General features: G+C 42.9%; 1 protein-coding gene across 5 annotated transcripts in view; it reads right to left on the reverse strand.

The window, feature by feature from the left end:
* NRP1 (neuropilin 1) overlaps window positions 1-15,966 on the reverse strand; it is a 133,828-nt gene that overhangs the window by 19,350 nt on the left and 98,512 nt on the right. For 2 of the 5 annotated variants that reach the window (XM_069459002.1, XM_069459001.1), the window contains exons 9-11: window positions 11,729-12,060; window positions 5,950-6,094; window positions 2,586-2,669 (exon numbers count right to left, since the gene is read on the reverse strand). In XM_069459002.1, the coding sequence (XP_069315103.1) occupies window positions 2,586-2,669; window positions 5,950-6,094; window positions 11,729-12,060 (561 nt within the window). Of the gene's footprint in view, window positions 1-2,564; window positions 2,670-5,949; window positions 6,095-11,728; window positions 12,061-15,966 lie in introns of all 5 variants that reach the window. The other 3 variants (XM_069459003.1, XM_069459000.1, XM_069459004.1) reach the window with 2 other exon arrangements.

Here is a 15,966-nt window from a genome sequence, read left to right on the forward strand (position 1 = left end):
GTCTCTGTTCATTTCCATGCATTTGCTACCGTTCACCTGGAATTCAAAGCTGTTTGTAAATAATGAGCATGTTCCTACAATATTTCTCCCCTTCTATATACAAATAGGTCACCCCAGGAGAAGAAATTAAATCAACACCCTCCCGTCCTAAGAAACTAAACAACACCAAAGATGGCACTGGTCCCAATTTCCATGTTCCCACCTACCCGGGTGCAAGTGAGAATGCTCACGGTTTGGTTTCATCACACTGAACATACAAAATTTGTAGCTCGCACAGTAAATTCTGTAGTTGTGCCAGAATTAGTGAAAAGGACACAATGTTGCATGTGAGCACGTGAGCACAGGGGGTGTGTTGTTTAGATGTAAAAAGGCACCTGGGTTAGGCGAGGTTTTTGCTCCTTGCAAACAATTATATGTGAGCACAACTACTTTCAGAAAATAACAAATAGCTTTGCAAAGTAAAATGAAATTTTTAAAAAGGAAAAATTGGCTTTCATGCAATAAATATGAAACATGAGAATGTCTTCCTAAAAATCACCTCTTCTTGGGGGGGGGGAGGTGTGGGCATTAACACCCCCAGAGGTTCTTAATATATGCAGGAATTTATGGAATTATTGAGACATATGTGCTGGTCTGAGAAAATAACTTTTTTTTTTTTTTGCCATGCTAATATGTGAGAAAAAATTGGAATGAACTTTCTTCTACCTACCCAAGAAATAATTTAAACACTGTAGGTAAAAGCAAAACACTTTGTACTTTTAAAGGATTGTCAGTGTTTCCACGATAAATGACCCATTTTCTGTGGTTTGAAACTCGCTGCCATACACAATTTGCTCCAGGCTAACGTACTCGCCCTGTTTCATTCAAAGGCTTCAGTTTCAATTGATTCAGTCATGAACTAATGCAAAAATGAGAAGGCTGCTTGTTCTGATACGAGGAGTAAATCTGTGGCTTTGTTTCTAATCAATATTAACTGACCACTTTAGGGTTTATCAAGAAAAGAACCCCCTCCACAAGAGGGCAATTGAAAAGTGTATATTGTGATACGGCCGTCATTCCTTTTTATGAGAAATTTCACCAAAGATGTGTGACGGCGCCCACAAAACAGCCTGAGGTTTGTGGCAGGGTGTTTACAGGCAACCCCTAGAAGGTTCCAGAGGACCTGGGTCACAGAACGGTACTCTGTTTTTTTCCATCAGCTATAGGGTTTTCAACTTGAACTTGACATCTTAACATCTTACACAGAAAATGCCTCTGCAGTAATTAAAGTAATTTTTGTGGCTTGTGGCTACTGAGATACAAGATTTGCATTCAAAAACCCATAGCGATGTGACATTTATTGGCCACATGAATGTTAAGTGATTATCCTAGAAATTTGGAAAGAGACAGCTTTAGGAGGTAGGATTTATATATAAACCCAGTTCACAGCACTAAATTTCTGGGCTAGATTTTTTTTTTTTTTTTACCCTTTCCATTTCAGAGTGCAGAGCTCTCTTGCTCCTTCTGAGATAAGCTTTTGCAATAGCTGGAAATGTACTGCAGGACATCTCCTTCCCGATTTTGCACTAATGTGTTAGCCAATAACATGGCCGTATTATGAAGTTACATGGTAACGCCTTCAGTTTTGCCTGTGGAAATTAATTATGTGGGCTGAGTCCCTTCTGGGTAAAAATACAGACCTGCATTCAAGGGCTTGTGTTTAATCTAAAATGAGAGTCAGATGCTATATGGAACCGCATTTGACCCGGGTGGCAGTCAAGGTCCCATGATACCTTTTGCAACAATAGGGTGAAAATCCTAGTGCCTTGGCCAATTTCCAAATGGTGCAATCCCATTTCCCCACTTGCTTAACATTTCCTCTGCCATTCCAAAGTGGAGGAGAAAGTCACTTTCTAGCTTTTAGGGTTTTAGGAGATTAAGGAGTAACTGTAGATTCATTAGTGAGGCGTTTGGCACACACCACCTCTGACATATTTGCTGGTTGGTGGTGATGTGAAAACAACTAATTCTGCCTTTGTAAATTTTAATGTCGATCGATTTACAAAATCCCAACTTAAAAGCTGCATTTCAAATAGAAGCGTAATTTCATCAGTGAGTTGGATGAAGGATTCACTCAAAAACAAACAAACAAACAAACAAACAAAAAAAAAACAAACCCCAAAACTTGACCTCTTGAAAAAAATGAAAATAAACATTCTAAAGTGTGTGGTTATGCAGTTGTGGCGTAAGTGTTAGGGGGGAAGGAAAGGCTTGAAGATGAGGAATCAGTTCAGCACATTTAGCCATGGAGAAATTCTTACTCAGTTAAGACAACCCTAGCCTTTAGCTCTGAAAATGGCTCGGGTTATTGTTTCAAATGGCTGTGGCTACTAAGAACAACTCGTTCACATGGATGGCATGAGGAAATGAAGATGCATGTGTCTGGCAAGGAGGCCACCCCTCTTGGGGCAGCTCTGCCACCACCCGATGCCATGCAGAGTTAAGAGCACACAAAGGCATTCGCTGGTCTCAACAACGACATGAACTGAAATGGCACAGCAATGGGATGAAGATGGTTTCTGCACCTGTGAGCTGGAAGTCATCACCTGTTCCACTGTGGCAGGTGGCCTGGTCGTCGTCACACTCATCCACCGGGTTCCCGTTGGGAGTGGTCGGTCCAGCTGTAGGTGCTGAAACGAGATCCAGGGATTATTATCTCACACCTTTGAAATGTAGTCTCAGCCTCTGGCTGTTGGATCTGCTAAGGCTTTTGCAGAAAACTCTAATCTGCGGTGAGAAGGCCAGGCACATGCTTTGCCTCTCTTTCAGGAGCTAAATGTAGTTGGATTCTGCAGAATGTATCAGAGATTGCTTTTTTTTTGGTATTTGATTCATATCTGCTGAGTAGAGTTGGCTGCCTTAGCATTTTCTATGTAGTTATCTATGTAAATATCCTTTTTTTCTGAAAAGCTCTTGAATTCTCACTATTTATTCATGACCCTGGAGTTGAGAGCTTTGACGATAGAGATTTTGCCTGAACTGTTTTTCCTTTCCTATTCAAGGTGCTGGAGAACTCACTTGTCATGAATTCTTTTATATTTATTTACTAAGTTTGCTAAGTTTATATATTCCCCCCCCAAAGGGAGTCTCAACATTCACGTTTAGTACAATATTGTTCTTTTTTTAAAAGGGTCATTCCATTTCTCTTTAAGTAGCTTCTCAACCTGGGAGCCCTCTCTCCAAAGCAGGTGTGTGGGAGACGTTGTCTCAGATATCCTGAGGGTCATTTTACCTGAACCCTCTAGGACCGCATTCCAGTGTGGGTCGGTATTCCCGTATCTTTGAATTTGTAGTTGAAAAGTAGCCAACATTAATCAAAGACTGCTTTTGAAGTCCTTTCAATTCAGTTCAGTCTATTTTTTTTTTTTTCAGTCTGTTACTCATTTTTGCAATCTGTTTAATATTTTACAGTTTTGGGCATTACATTTCACTTTACAAGATTTGAGATAATGTACAGTTCTCTTGATGTTTGAGAACCAGACAAGATGCTGGGGGGTGGGGGTGGGGGTGGGGGTGGGGAAGGGACTGTTCTCTGGTAGCTTCTGGCCAGTAGGAATGTGCCAGAAACTGTTGCTTTCTCAATAAAAATGTGACACTGTTTGTTATGGCGCTTCAGTGCCAAGCAGAGTTAGGACAAATGTGGAAAGAGAGCTAAGTTTCAACTTGTTCAGCTGCCCAAGTACACACACCGATAATAACTGGGAAATCACCGTGTGCAGATAACGTACACACCGTGTAGGCGTGCTGTCCAGACTTTGTAAAACGCATATGCATGTCTTCTGGGCTCTACTGACTGCTGTTACTGTACCAGTAGACACCTTCCTTTCTGCCAATCCAGGTAGTTGTCTTCCCTAAGCTCTCCTTGCTCTTGATAATGTGCTACTTTTAAGTATTTTAAACCCTCTATTCATTTTGCTGATTCTTCTGCATTCCTTATGGTGTCTCTAAGGGCGGAGTTCCATGTTGGAAGTGGCCCAGGGCACTTTTCAACATTAGGTTGAAAAAAAGTAGAAAATGAATGATTTGTTTGCTCCAATTTTAGTATTTGAAAAGGTATTAGCTTCTGTGGTTCTCTAATTGTTTCTTAAATATTTAAGCGCCAGCTCAAAATAGGATAGGCACGCGTGGGAGACTGGATTGGACTTTATCCTCTGTCTGTATCCTTTTTAGCTGTCTCCTGTAGAACAAGGCACAGAGTACATACTTAATAAGGGCCTATTAATTGATATAAAGCAGAAGAAATGCACTCCCTTTCACCAACTGTGTTGAAAAGCTTGGACGGGACGTTACTTTCCCCAGATGTTGGTTTCTCATACAGCTCGGGGCAACTTCCTCACTTTTGTGAGTGCCTGGGAACATCTGCAGGCAAATCCCCTTCGCCAACAGTTTCTACCTCACTACAGAGTTGACACTGGCAAACTGCCACCAGGCTCAGTCTTTTCAACCATCCATTCACGCCACCTCCTAAATCAGCGCTGCTTTCCAGAACCCAGGCAAAGACCTGCGTCGTAGCGGCACACTTCCTTTTCCAGATGACCACACTTCCCAGGAAACCGAACGAAGGCATCTGTACTTAGTGCCGTCTGCCCGTCCCTCACTTTCTGGGCATCTCTGTCACAGCCCTGGCACAGGGTCATTCCTGGTGTGTGCTGATAGAGAGGGGATGATTTAGAAGTCCAGGATGTGACTACAGATATGAAAACAACCACACAGTAAAGAATGGGAGCTAATGGCTTGCTTTTAAATAAACACATTGAAAAGTAGCGATGAATTATTCAGTAGTATGGTGATTGATAGCTGAAAGTTTGTAGTGCATAATAAGAAAAGTTTTATGGTATTTAATGTGTTCACGAATGTAATTACATTTGGGCAGCTCAAAACACAAATAATTTTAAAACCACAAGGAGGAGATAGGAAAAAGCATTCTTCATAACTACCATGAGCATCGATGCTCAAAGGATTAACATCTGGAGGTCCACAACAGTCATCCTTTGAGCCAGGCTGGAGAAGGACCTCTATGGACATAGAAAGCTGGTGTAGGTAACTCATGTATGCCCAAATCTCAGGCAGATTCTAGCGCACAAAGATATTAAATCGTACAATAACAAACTCAGAACATTAATCTCATTCATTACATGTTAAAAGAGAGTGCAGCCCTGAGGTCAATGTGTGAACTGAATTTGTACTTGATGCAACCTTCATAGAATAACCTAAGTGTATGCGGTAACATCCCCAAACAGACTTTACTGTATTTTCATATACATTGTCTCATGCAAAGTCCTGTTTCTCTGCAGCAGCCTAAGAAATTCATCCAAGATGATGTGTCTCGATGTCTTAGTCTGTCAAATGCTGCTCCCTGCCACTGTGTGATGAGAGTCAACACTGTCATCACAGAAACTGGATCAGACACACACACCTCTACACAATATTTAAAAAGGCAAAGGCATCAGTGGTTGCCAGGAGTCGGGGGAGGAGCAAGCGGGTTAGCTGCTTAGTGGGTACGGGGTTTGACTTTGGAGCAATGGAAATGTTTTGGAACTAGATAGAGGTGGTGGTTGTACAACTAAATTGTGAAGGTACTAAACGCTACTAAGTTAAGATGGTGAATTTTTTGTTCTATGAATTTTACCTTAATAAATTATTTAAAAAAAAAAAGTTGAGAGAGACAACCCCATAGAATCTGAGGACAGTCATACAACCAACCAAGACAAAAGTAGCACCCGAAGGTGCTGCCTTGCCTGTGTCAGAGTGTTGAGTCGCCCTGCCGGGCAGGCTGAGAGATGCAGGATCACGTGGGTGGCGGGGGAAAGGGTGGCAATTTTCGACAGCACCATCAGGGGCATAAATGCATGAAAAAGGAAATAAAAACACAAGTAGGGAACGAGAAGCGACTCTGGAAATGGTAATTACCTTCCACTTCACAGCCGAGCAGCTCCATTCTCAGCCCTAACCCGCCGTGAGTCGCTCTCTCGGGGTAGATTCTGATGAATCGTGTGGAAAGAGCTGGAAAAGTCCGCAGCTCAGGTGTGTCGTAGTTGTTGTTGCCCTCGAAAGACTGTGAAGCATGAAAAACACAGGTCATTAAGACGGAAAAAAAAAAAAAGAGAAGACCTCCCGTTTGGCAGTTGTTTCTTCCCTCCTTCAGGACCCTGAGTGGGGCAGAGAAACAATGGCTGACATCATGTTCATCAATGAGAAAGAAAAACCAATTAAACCCTCTCTACCAAGTGACGGATATCATTTCTAAGAAAGTTCCGAACATACACTGAGGCTCTACCGGGAGCCGAGGATTTAACGAGACACGTTTTTAAATGAAAGGCTGATACCCCTTGGAGAAGCCACACCTTTATCACTTCCTTGAGGTGGAGGAAGAGAACTTGCCATTTTTCAGGGCTTCTAATAGACACTCCATTTTCGATACATATTCCTGTGACATTCTCTTAAATGAGAAGGTCCTAGTTTTGCTACAACTTGGCCCTCTAGAAGAGGGAGAAATTATTAAGAAACATCTGGCCGGGCGGGGTGGCTCCCGCCTGTAATCCTAGCACTCTGGGAGGCCGAGGTGGGCGGATCGCTCAAGGTCAGGAGTTCGAGACCAGCCTGAGCAAGAGCGAGACCCCATCTCTACAAAAAATAGAAAGAAATGATCTGGACAGCTAAAATTATATATATAGAAAAAAATTAGCCAGGCATGGTGGCACATGCCTGTAGTCCCAGCTACTTGGGAGGCTGAGGCAGGAGGATCGCTTGAGCCCAGGAGTTTGAGGTTGCTGTGAGCTAGGCTGACGCCACGGTACTCACTCTAGCCTGGGCAACAGAGTGAGACTCTGTCTCAAAAAAAAAAAAAAAAGAAAGAAAGAAAAGAAACATCTGAAGTAGGAGATGGTAAATTTAATGTAGCGCAAAGGCTGTTTATTCAAGAACTTGGCTTATTCCAAACGATCGAAATTTCTGTTTACTTAAGAAGTATCACCAGTCGGAGTCATTTGTAGATAAAAGACCTTCTCATGTCAGGAAAGTACCAAGGGTCCAGACAGCAATGTTCTGATTCCTGGTTGAATTGTGCGATGAGTGGGCACCTCTTTTGAAGCACGTCCAGCTTGAAGTCACTGTGACACTTTTTAGGAGCCCAGGCCACCCACTGCCTGTCTGCTGTTGGATGATATTATTTCCCTTTGTCCATGACAGGAAGGTCAACAACCTTGAGTGGAATCATAAGAAAATGCAGCAATGACTAGGCCCGTTTTCTTTTCCAAGAAATGGATAAGCCTCACTATATCCTCTTTTCCCAATACCATTCTTTTTTTAAAAAAACTATCTTTTAATTTTTTTAACCACAGTTTATTTTTTCTTTCTTTCCTTTTTTTTTTTTTTTTTTTGAGATGGGGTCTCTCTGTATCACCAAGGCTGGTCTCGAACTCCTATGCTCAAGGGATCCTCCAGCCTCAGCCTCCCGAGTAGCTGGGATTACAGGCATGTGCCACCATCCCCCACTCCAACACTATTCTTAATCCCATGCAGTAGGGGAGAAGGGGAGGGGGATTAGAAAAATAAGATAGTTTTATCACTGGGAATGTCCTTTTTTTAATATATATCAAATATTGTATGATATTTATTGGTATAAGGCATTGTTCTAAGTGCTTAAAATACATATATATATATATATAATTATTATTATTTTTTTGAGACAGAGTCTCACTCTGTTGCCTGGGCTAGAGTGACGTGGCTTCAGCGTAGCTCACAGCAACCTCAAATTTCCAGGCTCAAGCAATCCTTCTGCCTCTGCCTCCCGAGTAGCTGGGACTACAGGTATGTGCCACCATGCCTGGCTAATTTCTTCTATATATATTTTTAGATGTCCAGCTAATTTCTATTTTTTTTTTTTGTAGAGATGGGGTCTTGCTCTTATTCAGGCTGGTCTCGAACTCCTGAGCTCAAACAATCCAGCCAGCTCAGCCTCCCAGAGTGCTAGGATTATAGGCGTCAGCCACTGTACCCACCCTTTTAAAATTTTTTGTGGAGACAGGGAGGGTGGGGGCGGTGTCTCACTATGTTGCCCAGGCTGGTCTCAAACTCCTGCCTTGGCCTCCCAAAGTGCTGGGATTATAGGCTTGAGTCCCTGTGCTTGGCAAACCTAGGCAATTTTAACTGGTGCCCTTAACCACACCATGCTGATGCCTCTGCCCTTATAAATCATCTAGTTTAGTCTCCTCTTTCTTACAGGTGAAAACACCATGATCCAAGAAACACCTATGCCCAAAGCCACACGTTTAGTTTCATTAATTTGTCTTTAATCTGATGCAAATTGGGCTACTAGACCTGGTAGATCAGATGGGGTGGTTGGCCCTCCCTAGGCCATGCTAGTCAGGAGTGAGAACTATGCCCAGTGGCTGTGTTGAGACATCATAAACCAGTTGAAAATGGGCTCATTCAGTGGTGGAAATGTCGTGACAAGATAATGGAAGCATGTGAGGGAAGACAGACAGATTGGGTTAGGCTGTAACAGAACTGGGGAGGTTTCTGAGTTCTAGAAGGAAATTAATTGGCCTTTTCCAACTCAGAAAAGCCTCTAGGAATTTAAAACTGCATTGCTAACATAGACCTGCCTCTTCCAATCAAAGTTTCCTTCTATTTTTTTTTTTTTATCAAGAGTAAATTCACTATTGGGGTTCTGCACTCTTGCTAGAACTGCAATTGCTGTCAGTAATTGAGAATTTGACATGTATTATTGTTAGGCCCAATTAAGTTGTTGTCAGTAAGATACTAATTATAACGAAAATACCATTACTACACATGCAAGTTCTGTCTATTTAACATAGCTCCAAAGATCATAGCAAAAAAGCATTTCTATCTATGGCATCCCAGGCTCATCTCTTAATTTTAACTTGATCAAAGAATTAATGCAATGTAAATACATTATAAAAGCTGTCAGTGGTAGCTGGGAAGAATATTAGCAATGAAAACCCATATGGAACTAAGCTAACTTTGACAGCGTAAACTTGCTTTTGAATTCTCTTTGTGTTCTGCTGCTAATTATGTTTTAGACGATGAGAGCTTTTGAGTGTTTGGATTTTCTATCTGTGCCTGCATAGCCTAGTTAAAAGACTCTGATATAGCTTGTCCATCACACACTATTTAGGGACAGGGAGTAGGTACAGGGGAAACCGAGTATTCATTTTGCATTAAAAGGTACTTGGCATCCTAAACAGGTCACCTTCATCTGTAAAATTAAATATAGTGTGTTTTAAATATCTTTATATAATTAAATAATATGCGCTGCTCTAAAATGAAAAGTTTCACCTGTTTCTTTTTTCATCTTAGAGATTTTATTTCAGTGGAAGGGTGTGTTAAGGATCACAGATGAGGCTCTATATAAACAATTTAGAAGCTTTTATGGTTTTCAATATCACAGGAGGATGATAATGATGGATAGGACCCTATTTTAGGCATAAACCCTAACACATCCAACGAATCTTGAATTGAGTATTCCGTTAAAAGTGAAAAATGTGTGTAGGCTTCCCGTGGAATGCCTTACTTGATTTACTACAATAGACTGATGGCTTCAGACCGGATCGCAGACGCGTGGATCAGACAACAGAGACAGGGAAACATATGACGCACCCTATCAAAAGCATATGGTGATTTGTTTTCTTTCCCTCTCGGAACCCTGGTGTTGCAGAACATGTCACACCAGCACACGCTGCCATCGGCAGCAGCAGGAAGTTGTTGATCTGCAGCATATTCACACTGTATTCTGATGCAGTCACTGTGACACTCACCGCTCCCTAGAAAAGATCGGCTCATGAGGGAACTCCCGTTGCTGATGTTTACTTTTTCTTTCCCCCAAACAAGAGGGACAGATGTAGAAGGGGACAACGACATGGACACGGAAAAGAAGGTAGCTGCACGTATAAATACAACACGGAAAATGTTTTAGAAACCACAAGTGAAGGAGGGGAGGCGTGGGGAGAGATCTGTAGGTTTCCGACAGCGCTGGCCTCGTCAGTGGTCGGCTGCTTTGGGGCTGACCCACAGCCCATGGGGGACAGGGCGATCCCCTCAGAGCCCCACATCTGGAGGGAGTAGGAGCTGGCGGCACCACAGCTTGTTTCCTGCCTGCAACGCCTCTGGCTGGCCTGAGTCACTATATTCAGCCATATTCCCACACCTGCTTAGAGTGGGAGTGAGGATAATTAATATGCTCTCCAGTGAGCTAAAAATCCTCTTTTTTCACAAGAGGAGTATGTCCAGGGCAAAGCAGGGATGGAAAGGCCAAGACCAAAAGGCCAATTATGTTGGTGTGAGGAGTATCCTCAGCCCAATATAATTCCCATGCTGCCGACAGAACTAGACTGCGGACTGTGGGTGGGTTGTTCCTTACTGGAATCCTAAACTGGCGTCCAGGCCACCCAGTATATTCCTGCACATCCTTTCCAAGTTGGTGTTGTGTGCTCAGGAAATGCAAATGATTTTCCCCATCAGCCTAAGTAAAACATAATTATTAAGGTAGATCTGATTGGTTAAAAACAATTATACCATATATTTCGATGAATGTTGGAATATTTTTATATTGAAATTCTCTTTTCATTTTTTTCACTGGATAATCAAGAGATCAACTGCATTTTAAAAGGCTTCAATGCATACAAAATATACGTAAGCAATATTCACAATAGCTAAAAGGTGGAAGCAACCCAAGTGTCCGTCAATGGAGGAGTGAATAAACAAAATGTGGTTTGTGCAAACAATGGAATATTATCTGGCCTTAAAAAGCATGGAAATTCTGACACATGCTACAACATGGATGGTCCTTGAAGACATTATGCAAAGAAACAGAAGCCATTCACAAAAGGACAAACACCATATGAGGCTCCTAGAGTAGTGGAATCCATAGAAACAGAAAGTAGAAGGGTGGTCACCAGAGGCTGGGCGGCGGTGGGTGGAGCTGTTGCTTACTGGGTATAAAGTTTCAGTTTTGCAAGAGGAGAAGGTTTGGGACATTAGTTGCACAGCAATATGAACATATTTAACAGAACTGAACTGTAAGTTGAAAAGGTTAAGATGGCAAATTTTATGTTGTGTGTATTTTATCACAATTAAAAATTTTAAAACATGCTGGGTATGGTGACGCACACCTGTAATCCCAGTACTCTGGGAGGCCGAGTGGGGGAGGATAGCTTGAGGCCAGGAGTTCGAGACCAGCCTGGGCAACATAATGAGACACTGTTTCTACAAAAAATTCAAAAAATTAGCTAGGTGTGGTGGCACACACTTACGGGAGGGTGAGGCAGGAGGATTGCTTGAGCCCAGGAGTTCAAGGTTGCAGTGAGCTATGATTGCACCAGTGCACTCCAGCCTGGGCCACAGAGCAAGACCCTGTCTCCAAAAGAAAAACAATTAAACTAGGGTTGGGTGAGAAGAGGGTAAGGGAGACCCCCGTCTGCGTGTGGGGCTGTCTGTCCTTCCCCACATGGAGGGAAAGGGGACCAGCAAAGCGATTCTTTTGCACGTTATCTCGGACATCACTTTCCGCACCATGTTCCTGTCATCCCTGGAATCGGGGGTCTTACCGACACCATCACACACCTCCTCTGATCTCATGGCTGGAAGGAAACAGGAAGTCGCACTTCCTAGGAAAATGCCTGAAGTCAAGGATGTCGGGACCAACTTCCTCACGGTCCGGAGCTCTTACCTTCGCCTTGCGCTTGCTGTCGTCCATGATCATCTTCCAGTCCGAGCCGTTGTTGCTGTACCCGACCTTGAACTTCCTCATGAACACCTTGTTCTCTCGGTGCTTCCCGCCCTGAATGATGATGCCGCGCACGATCCTCTCCTCCCCCAGGTCCACCTGGAGCCACTCGTTGACGTAGGGATGAGGTGTGGGCGGCAGGGCCCAGCCCGAGCGACTGGTCACCAGGCGGATGTTTTCAGGCATCCAGTTTCTGTCCGCTTGGTTTGATGCTGTAATCTGGGAGTCAGAAATAAGTCCAGACACCATGCCCAGCATTCCAGAGCAAGGATAATCTAGGAGGTGGAATGAGATGGATAATGTAAAATGATTTTCTGGGAGACTCCGTGCTTAGAAAGAAAATACAACATATTGGATAAAGACATGATTTTATACCCATTCATATAACATTTTCAATTTCTGGATTCTTTTATGGTAAACTGCAAGCTTCCCTTCCCCAAGCCTTCCTCCTGCTCTTTCAGAACTCCCCTCCCTACGCTTCCATCCCAGTAGAGAATATTTTCAGTGAGAGCATAAACTTCTCCCCTTTTGACGTCTTCCAAGCTCAGTGTCAAACTATGGATGTTCCAGTCTCTTTGGTAACCGGAAGTCATCCCCAGCTCAAGTACAGGCCCTGCCCCAAACCACAGTTTATGATCGGTTGGAGATATGTAAAACAAAATAAATCCAACAGCAAGAAAGTTGCTGAAACAAAGGTAAAAAGATGGTGATATGGAGGTAGAAGGAAACAAAGTGTGTGACTCAGCCTGGAAAGGCAAGAGGGGAAGCCCCAGGGGAGGTGGCGTCTGGATGGGTGTGGAAGGACAATGCCCATCTTCTCCCCAGCTGTCCTCCCTCCCACCCCGACTTCTAGTTGCACTGGGGACTTTCCACATGAATGTCGCATTGTCATTGCAAATATACCACATCCAGACTAAGGCAGTTCTTTCCCCTTGACACTGAATCCCTTTACTGAACCCTGTATTGTATTTATTTATTTTTTTTATTTTCAGACCAGGTCTCCCCCTGTCACCCAGGCTGGAGTGCAATGGTACAATGATAGTTCACGGCAACCTCAAACTCCTGGGGTCAAACGATCCTCCTGCCTCAGCCTCCCGAGTAGCTGGGACTACAGGTGTGTGCCACCACGCCTGGCTAATTTTTTCTATTTTTAGTAGAGACGGGGTCTCGCTCTTGCTGGTCTTGAACTCCTGACCTCAAGCAATCCTCCTGCCTCAGCCTCCCAGAGTGCTAAGGTTACAGGCGTGAGCCACCGCACCTGGCCTCATGTCATTACTTGCCTAGGAATTGCACGTGTGTTTTTCAACCAGGCCTGCAAGGCCTTCCGTGTCATGTCTTTACGAAGCCTCTCCGCATTCGGCCCTTTTGCTAAAGCCAACTAAGATGAGACACTTCCTCGCCTCTGGGGCTGCGGAGGCTTTCCTTCTGTTCCTCTCACGGGGCATTCCTCATCGTCTGCCCTTTCCTCTCTCTGAACTGTTTAAAATCTTGACCTATACTCAGATGCCAGGTCATTCATTCGGTTTTTCCAATCTCTGCAAGTGGACACGGTTTCCCTTTTCCGGGACTCTTCCCAGCGCTTTGCCTGCATTTCTCACCCGCTGCTTATGTGTAGTTCTGTGAGTTGCTGCTCTTTGCCTCCCAAGATTTTCGCTTCTTTGAGGACATGAACCAAGTCATATTTTTCTCTTTTCTACAACGCGTTATGCTCTGTTCTATACACAGTATTTGCTCCACAAATATTTGCTGAATGAATCAACTTATTAACACAATAAAAGGCAGCTGTCGCTTTCTGGAGTGCCCTTTCCTGTAATTCAGCCACAGCATTTGCTCTGGGCTGGGATCTGGAAACCAAGAATAAACTCCATGGGAATTAAAAAAAAAAGATTTACGAAAACGATTTTACTGAGGGACTAGGAAACCGTAATGTTAAAAATAGAAGTCCCACGTTTTGGCCACTGTGGTCATACCTGCCTGATTCAAAACCAGCTTTTATAAAGGCAATGTGTAGCTGGTAATGGGGACCAGATGTCACCATGTGGGAGAAAATATCATTAACTTGAATATTTTAAGGAGAGCAGAACCGTCACCGGATTAATGCCCTTTCCCTAGTGCAGAGCTGGTGGGTCACAGTTTACAGACCCACAAACCCAGGGGTGCCCACCTCCCATTCAGCCAACAGACCCATGGTGCAGGTAGACTACATCCCTTCCGTCTGTCTGCCTGATGTGAAAAGGAAACCAATAAAGAGGCCCCTTGATTGGCCTTTTATTGAAAACCATGTCACCCCTTTTTAACAATGATGAGAAGAAACATTATACTAACAATTAATTCAAGGTTTGAACGAGATGCTCATTTCCAACTCTATTCTTCTGTGATATATTAGGCTTCCTCAGATGTGATTTAGCCTGGCTACATATCAAACCCCCTGGAAATAGTGTTGCCAGACTTAGCAAACAAGCAAACAACAGAACAAGAGACAGGATGCTCAGTTAAATTAGAATTTCAGAGGAACAAGGAATAACTTTTTTAGTATAAGTATGTCTCATGCAATAGTTGGGACATACTTATACTAAAAAAAAAATTTGTTGTTTGTCTGCATTAAATGTGACTGGACATTCTGTGATTTATTAGGCAACCTTGTCTGGAAAGCTTAAAACCAATCCTGGATGGGAGGGAGAAATGAGTTCTGTAATGGGAGACTGAGGTGGTTATTTTCAACGATATTATTTTATAGTGAAATCTCTGTACTCAACTTCAGTGGAAAAACAGACATACACCAATAAACCAAATATCCAGCTAACCAACTTTCAAAGAATGGAAAGTGGTAAGTGCATTTGATGGGAGACCCTGAATGAGAATAATTTAATCTTCCCTTGATGACTCAGAAAGTACCTCTGGATATTACGGTGCCTGAGATCACCATTGGGAATATTCCGATTGACTTGGGAACACAGGAACCTGGGCACCAGGTAATAGACTTCTGGTTAACAAACACAAGTTAGCAGAGTCTGTAGCATGTTCTTATACATTAAACAGTAACCCTCCAACATGATTTTCACCCATTTCCATCTTTGCCAAAATGATGAAAATGTTCCTTTCTGAATCACCTACAAAGCAGGATGGTCTGCTCCAATCTTGTTTTCTTTACATCTCTGTTAGGGTGACAACCATCATCTAACTCTGAATTTTCCAGGATTACTATAATTCTAAAAAAACAATTTCTTGTTTTGTCTCTGGTCCTTGATTCAGGAAAAAATAATTTCTGAAGACAAAAATCAGGTTAAAAAAATGTGAGGCTCTCGTGGCTTTGGAAGTCAAGTGATGTGTTCACATGGTAGCTTTGAGTTTGGCAGGGTTTTTTTGAAATCTAGATTGAGTTAGAACTTGACTGCTTCTCAGGAGAGGGTGTCAATTATTTGAGGTCCAGCCACTTGTTTGTCAGAGGCATGGACAGAACTGCAATTCATTAATTCCAAAATAACCACGGAGCGCTGGTTGTGCTCCAGGCATACAAAACACAACAGAAAACAAGGCCAAGAGGGCCCCTGCTCTCATGGACCTGCAGGAATACTGCAACCCTCTTGTTCTTTCATTAATCTTCAATCTGACGGGACCATGACCTCAAAAAGAAGAAAATTATCTGCTCCTGGTAACCAAGAAGAAAACACTGATGTCACTGTCTTATTAGAGGCTCTGTTCACAGGGCGTTTTGCAGGTTCAATTTATTGGATAACATGCACTGCTTTAATTTGCTGGGTACCATTCAGTGAGCACTTACTCTAAACCAGGTATGCTACGAATATTCTTTCATTACAGCTGCATTGAGTGAGTCTTACAGACAAGGAAATGGAGATCAGAGAGATTAAATGTCTTTCTCATGTCAAACATTCACTAAGTGGACAATCTACAGCCAGGCCCGGATAAGTCTGCGTATCTTCTGTCCATGTAACTGTCATTGCAACACGTTGGCCTCTCCAAAAACCTGCCTAGATCAATTATTTGGAGATTAGAGCCATTTTGCTAGAGAGAACGTAAGTATAGTAGATGTCATGGTTAAAAGATTAGCACTCTGAGCCTAAAAGCAGTAACTTCTTTGAAAAATAATTAGCCACTTAAAATAATTATCAAATAGACTGTGTATGAAAACATTAGAATATGCTATTTGAGACATCTGTGTT

Source organism: Eulemur rufifrons, chromosome 25 (genome assembly GCF_041146395.1).
Source record: "Eulemur rufifrons isolate Redbay chromosome 25, OSU_ERuf_1, whole genome shotgun sequence".
NCBI lineage: Eukaryota > Metazoa > Chordata > Mammalia > Primates > Lemuridae > Eulemur > Eulemur rufifrons.